The following is a 6,600-nucleotide window of genomic DNA, read 5'->3' on the forward strand; positions in this document are numbered from 1 at the left end:
CACATCAAGACTAATGTTTGTGCCACATTTCATGAGAATTGGTTAAAAACTGAGGAAGTAGTTGGAATAGCAAGATTTATACATAATTTTTGCCATAATATACTGTTACCATGGCAACACAATTTCCGACACATGCAAAATTGTGTCTTGCACATCTTTTCCTCAAATCCAATGTGTGAGCCAACTTTCATGAGAATTGGTAGAAAACCGATGAAGTAATTTAAATTTTAAATTTTGGCCATAATATACTGTTACCATGGCAACACAATTTCTGAAAAAGCAAAAAAAAAATTCTTACACCTCCTTACCTTAAGACCAATGTGTGTTCCAAATTTCATGAAAATCGGTTAAAAACTTAGGAAGTAGCTCGAAATGCAATATAGGTATAAATTCTTTTAAAAAATTTGCCATGATTTGTTGGATTTAAACGTTGTCTTAAAGCAATTAAGACAACTCACAACTGTCTTAAAGTTAGGGCAAAATTCTTAGCCATGTAGAATTTATGAAATACAGACTCTGCATATTTAAGAAAAGTTACTTAGCCATTCATCCTAAATCTGTCTTAGTTGCGCAAAAATTCTTAGCCAAATTCTTAGACAAAATTCTTAGCCAATTCTTTATGGAATATGCGTTTTGGCTAAGAATTTTGTCTTAGACAGAAAACTAAGACAAAATGCTTAGATTTTTGACTTAAGCGTGCTTATCTCGTTTATGGAATACGGGCCCTGGCCAATCTACAAATTGGTGGCAGCGGTGGGATTCGAACCCATGCACGCTATCGAAATGACTGGTGCCTAAAAAGATAAACTTCGATACATTTTGAATGACGTACTAGATTTGTCAGTTGAATTGTGAAAAGTTCAATTTAGGTGATATTTAATTAGAAAAAAAGTATTGAGATAAAAATGTCACTTTTAGAGAAATTTGAAGAAGTTTGCTTTCCCTACAAAAAAATACTTTGCTTGGGTAATAATTTGACAATGCTAGATAATTATTGTATTTAAAAAAAATGTATATTTAGTCTTTTTATTAAAAAAAAGTTTTCAAAGTTTTGGTCAAATTGATTATGACTTAGACAAATTGATAAAATTTGTTTTTCTCTGATCATAGAATTTGAAAGATACTCTTTTATGATGAAACAGTTATTTTAACATGTTGATTAATTGATGGTCATGTCTTTGATCAAGGTATATAAAAATTTCATTGCAGAACTGATTTGTATATAAAGAAAAATACATATATATATATTTTTAAACTTCAAACCGTTATATTTCGAAGTCATCATGATTGATATGAAATGTCAACTTGATATGTACTTTATTAATTCAGATATCATTGAAAACAAACATTTTTATATTGTCAAATATTTTTTTCTCCCTCATACATGAAGATTACTGCAATTTTAAAATGAGGACATTTTATTTGTAAGAGGAGATATTGTTTGTAGAGCTGTAGCGTGAACAGGGTTTTATAGATGTACTGTTCTTCATTATTCTTGATCATCCTCTCTTCTCTTGTTAGTCGTCAAAATTCCATCACCTTCTTTACATTCCTTTCAACATGCCAGATTCACTCTATCATCCCTTTCTTTTGTTCATGCTCACTCATACTTGACTCTTGCTAAGTTCTTATTCTCTGATTGGTTCTCTCCCTCTGACTTAGGTTCATTAATATTCATTAACAGCTATTCATTTGCCATGTATATTCATATATATCTTTTATTTGCTATCTTTGATATTTGAATATTCATTATTTACCTTTGTTATATATAAATCATGCATGTTAATATTTACTGCCAAATAAACCCCTGAGGTTTAAAGTTATTCAGCACAGGGCAGTTCATCACAGGCAATCATTGAGTGAGGTTGTCCCTTGTCTCTGTAAGTTTTTCGAACCACACTGTAGAGTGTACGATGCAAATTTTTTATAAAGTGGTTATAGTGTGAAATTTACATATCGTTTCTGGGTCACAAAGTTTCGGTGACGTCAGAAGAGTAGGTTTTTGTTGCCAATCGGTAGAGGGCGTTGTACTTTGTCCCCCATGTTTTTACTTAGTTTTTTTACTTGCTAATTTGTTGTCATCGTTATTTTGCTTTTGACCAAGCCCAATGTTGTAAGTATTCTAAAATAGATGTTTATATGATAAAGAATAGTTGACTGATAGTTTGTATTGAGAAATGATTTTAAATGATGAATATTTTGGTGAAAATTTTGTTACAAAAGTTGTATGAATTATCGCTCATGTTCAGTGAAAGTTTTTCGGTTTGTCTATGTACATATGTATAAGTACAATAATGTGTGTAGTGCGCGAAACTTGACCGCAGCACTCACGTGTGTTGATTTAGGTTAGTAAACGTTTGTTTACATAAGATATGAAAAGTAAATGGTACATAATTGCATGAAGTTTGTTAGTGATGATAATTCATGCCTTTATGATAATAGTGGTAATTTATGTCATAATAGTCATGCACAAGTGGTATGACTGAAAGTACGTCAAAGGTTACAAGATAACCTAGGGATGCATTGCTAGGGGCATATTTTCTGTTGCCTTAGGCATGGCTGAATGTGTTTTTAATATAGAATTTTGGATATGAGAAACAAATGTGATAATTTATTCATACCTTGATGTTTCAGTTGAGGTTACAGTTACAAAATTGTTTGTTATTGTAGTTATTTCATTCGGATGCAGCCTAATGATGAATACCGGTAATTGAAAGCTTTATGATAACAACATAAGAAACAAATAAGGACAGTTGTTAGATTATCTGGTCAGTTGATGTCTTAGACTCGTGTACAATTAAAGGCTTTGTGAATGTATAGGTATTGGATTATTAACGCTACATTCGACAATTGTACAAGTTTTTCATGACATTCAATTTATGATTGTTTATTGTTTCATTAAACTGCAGGTCGAAACATGCATTCAATAGTTCAACAATTGGTATCGCAACTCGGTTTGATTTTGTGACTTGCTAACGAGGGACTTACAAATTAATGAGACTTAAACGTCACATTAAGTTCGACACAACAAGGTTTATGAGTGGAATCTGTTCAACTCGCAGAATCAAGATGAGTGTTAAACCTGAGGACACTGTTAACCAACAAGTCTCTGTTGAACTTGAGGAGGATTCTGTTAGACCTGAAGACTCAGCCAGTCAGTGTAATGGATCTGCAGTCAGCTCCATGTCAGGTTCTCGACTATGGGCAAAGGCTATGGCCAAAAGAGCAGCCTTGAAGGCGGAAGCTGAACGTCTTAAGCAGCAGCAGGAGTTGGAACTCGAGCAGTTAAGGTTGCAGCAGAAAAGGAGAGAATTGGACTTGCAGACTAAAATTGAAATTGCTCAAGCTGAAGAGCAGATCTTCAGTCTCTTTGATGAGGAAAGGTCTTCTAAAGTGAGTCGTCATCCATCGCATGCTAGTAAGCAGGAAAAGAAAGGTTCCTTACAGGACAGTCTCCAGTTGGAACAGAAAACTCAAGATGAAACTCTTCTATATCCTCTAGATGACAAGCAGACATCCTTTCAGGGATCTTATGGAGTGTTGCCTGCCCCAAATCAGCAGTTGTTGGAAGCAATCAGTCTGCAAAATGTAGAACTCATGAAATTTGATGGAAGTCTGGTAGGAAGGACGTCCCTGGATGACAGCTCCAAGCTTCTGAAGTTATTCAGTTGTTGCCAAGGTGAAACAAGATCCATTATTCAGTCGTGTATGGTCATGGACTCTGCAGTAGCCTACAAGAAAGCCAGAAGCATCCTGGAAGAACGATATGGCAACAAGTTCAAGAGAGGAGATGCTTGGACAAAGAAAGTCATTAATGGGCCAACATTGCAGCCAAGTGACAAGAAAGGACTGCAGAAGTTCGCAGATGAGCTGCAGGTTTGCTGCGAGACTCTACAGGCGGTGGACATGGTTGCAGAGATAAGTTCGCAACAACACCTTGTAAAGATTGTAGAGAGACTGCCTTACTATCTGAGAGCCAGGTGGCTCAAGGTCGTCAAAGATGTCCGTCACCAAGGTAGATCTCCCAAGTTGAAAGATGTGGTACGCTTTGTGACTGACGCAGCCTGTGAAATCAATGATCCAGTCTATGGAGAGCTGTTTGGAGACAAGAAGAAGCAGCCTCAAGGATCAAAACAGTCACTTGGGAAAAGATCATCTCAAGCAGCTGGGGTCAACTTTGCTGGATCAGAGAAGAAGAAGGAAGTGGACTGTGCTCTTTGTGACAAGGGACATGGCATCTTTTCTTGTAACCTGTTTAAGGACATGAAACCTGAAGAACGTCTGCAAATGGCGAAGGATAAGCATTTATGCTTTAATTGTCTCAAGCCAGGACACAGTTCAAGTAAATGTTTCCTAAATAGAACCTGCTCTGTGAAAGGATGTAATAGGAAACATAGTAGGTTTCTGCATCTTAAGAGGAAGGACGATTCACAGAAGACAGATGTTCTGAAGGATACAAGACAGCAGTCATCCAGTTCCAGTGAGACTGATGGGACCACAGCATCATCATCTCAGAATGGGTTCGTCGAGACTGCTAACAGCACCTTTGGTAATGCCACGGGGGCCGGTAAAAGATGTGTCCTGCTCATTGTGCCTGTTCGAGTCCAAGCAGCATCTGGTGGTAAAGCATTGAGAACATTTGCTTTGTTGGATACAGGATCCACGAACTCCTTCTGTACCAAGAGCCTGGCGGAGAAGTTGAATGCCAAAGGTCAGACACAGAGGCTATCGTTGACCACCATCGACAATGAACAGACATTGGAAACCAAGGTAGTGGATCTGGTGGTTGACACTGGCCCAATGTCTGAAGCAGTTAGGATAGAAAATGTATTCACTAAGGAGAGGATAAACATCAGGAGTGATCACATGGCATCAGTAGGAGAGATTTCTGGTTGGCCTCATCAACAAGATATTAATTTGACAATTGCAAGAGGGCAAGAGATCGGTCTGTTGATTGGTCAAGATGCACCTGAGGCCCTCATTCCTCTGGAGGTGAGAAAGGCAGAGACTGGACCATAGACTGGACCATATGCTGTACGTACAATTCTTGGATGGTCCTTACATGGTCCGATATCTGGAGAGGCTAATCAGGGACATGTCAAGGCTTCAAGCAGCTTTATTGATGGTGATTGTCATCTGGAGATGCAGCTTGAAAGATTTTGGATAACAATAAGGAAGAATTCAAAATGTAGACTTAGTTTTTGTAACAGCAAAGAAAAAAAGTTGTTAATTGTAACTTGGCATATATGTTTTGTTAAAGTTGTGTTATGAGATTGTGTTATATTTTACAATTGTAACAGAAAGTTTGATTGCATACAAGTGTAAGGAACACTTTGCAGAGATTGTTTTTAATCAGAATACCGAGGATTGAGGAATTCGAAGCCAAATAATTAAACCTTCCTTCAGTGAAATGTTGCAAATTGAAGTATGGAAGTGAAATAGTGGTAGAAATTAAAATGCTGTAATTGCATGGTACACAGAAAGTGTTATTTTTCAAAAATTACCCATGTACATTAATGTAAGGGGGAGGAATGTTATATATAAAGGTTGGAATGTAAAGAATAACATAAATGTGTAATAAGGTCTGCATGTACAGACTAGCAACATGTATGAATCTGTATTATGTATACATATGCATATAAAGGGGAGATTGCACAATACACACAGAGAGACTGTACAATGAAGAAGCAAAAAAGAGTCAACAGACATTTTGAGTTAAGCAAAACTTGAGACTTTAATGTGTCATTATTCAGCTGGATGAACCCAAAACATAACAAATATGGTGGCAGTAACAATGCCGACTAGCATTAAGACAAAGTGGGCCCACAACTTGGTTAACGTTAGGCCTATGATGAACTAAGGCGGGCCTAGGACTAGTCTGAATCGATGTAGGTGTCATGCTATAACTATCGGTAGCCTGGATATGTTCAGGACTCGACGTATACCGATAGCAAGGTACAGGCATCACACTTGTGGTCATCATTCATGTCATAATAGGCAGATCTATCATACATCTCTTTACTAGACCTACTACCGATATCATCGTCTCATGATCATCAAGGCTCGATGATTGTTAAGCTTATGGCTAGTTAAGTGCACGTGTAAAACTCTAATCTGATTCTGAGGATATGACTGGCAATGTAGATCTAGGCATGACTTTCATCTGGAATCATCCAACTTATAGCTAACTTGATCACAATGAAAACTGTCATAATCTTCTGGTTCATTCTCATCAACATAATCATCTTCTGGTTCATTCTCAACCTCATAATCATTCTTCTCATCATACCCATCTTGTTCTTGTTCATTCTCATCATGATTATCATCTTCTGGATCATTCTCCACTTCATAATCATAGTCCGGTTCATTCTCATCAAATTACGACCACTGTGTCTGTGACTGACATCGACAAATTCAACATTCTCATCATCATCCACACAATGATTCCTTGATCTACCGACTGTGTCTGTGTAATTTCTCGATTTACTAAGTGTGTAATCACTTGAATTACTGATTGTATTGCTATAAATGTCATAACTCTCAGATAGGAAAGTACAAGAACTAACTTGATTGGGGCGGCCTCGCTCTCGGGCCTGGGGG

At 37.1% G+C, this 6,600-nt stretch overlaps 1 protein-coding gene across 1 annotated transcript; it reads left to right on the top strand.

Annotated features, from left to right (window-relative positions):
* The first annotated feature begins 3,069 nt into the window (after positions 1–3,069).
* Positions 3,070–5,019, top strand: LOC135154495 (uncharacterized). Its single transcript, XM_064100703.1, has one exon. It carries the CDS (start codon positions 3,070–3,072, stop codon positions 5,017–5,019), a length of 1,950 nt encoding a protein of 649 aa, XP_063956773.1.
* The last annotated feature ends 1,581 nt before the right edge of the window (positions 5,020–6,600 follow it).

The sequence above is a fragment of the Lytechinus pictus genome, chromosome 6, assembly GCF_037042905.1.
Source record: "Lytechinus pictus isolate F3 Inbred chromosome 6, Lp3.0, whole genome shotgun sequence".
Taxonomy (NCBI): domain Eukaryota; kingdom Metazoa; phylum Echinodermata; class Echinoidea; order Temnopleuroida; family Toxopneustidae; genus Lytechinus; species Lytechinus pictus.

What these genes read in the sequence shown, in the direction of transcription:
- LOC135154495 (XM_064100703.1), top strand. Translation starts at nt 3,070, where the DNA reads ATGAGTGTTAAACCTGAGGACACTGTTAACCAACAAGTCTCTGTTGAA.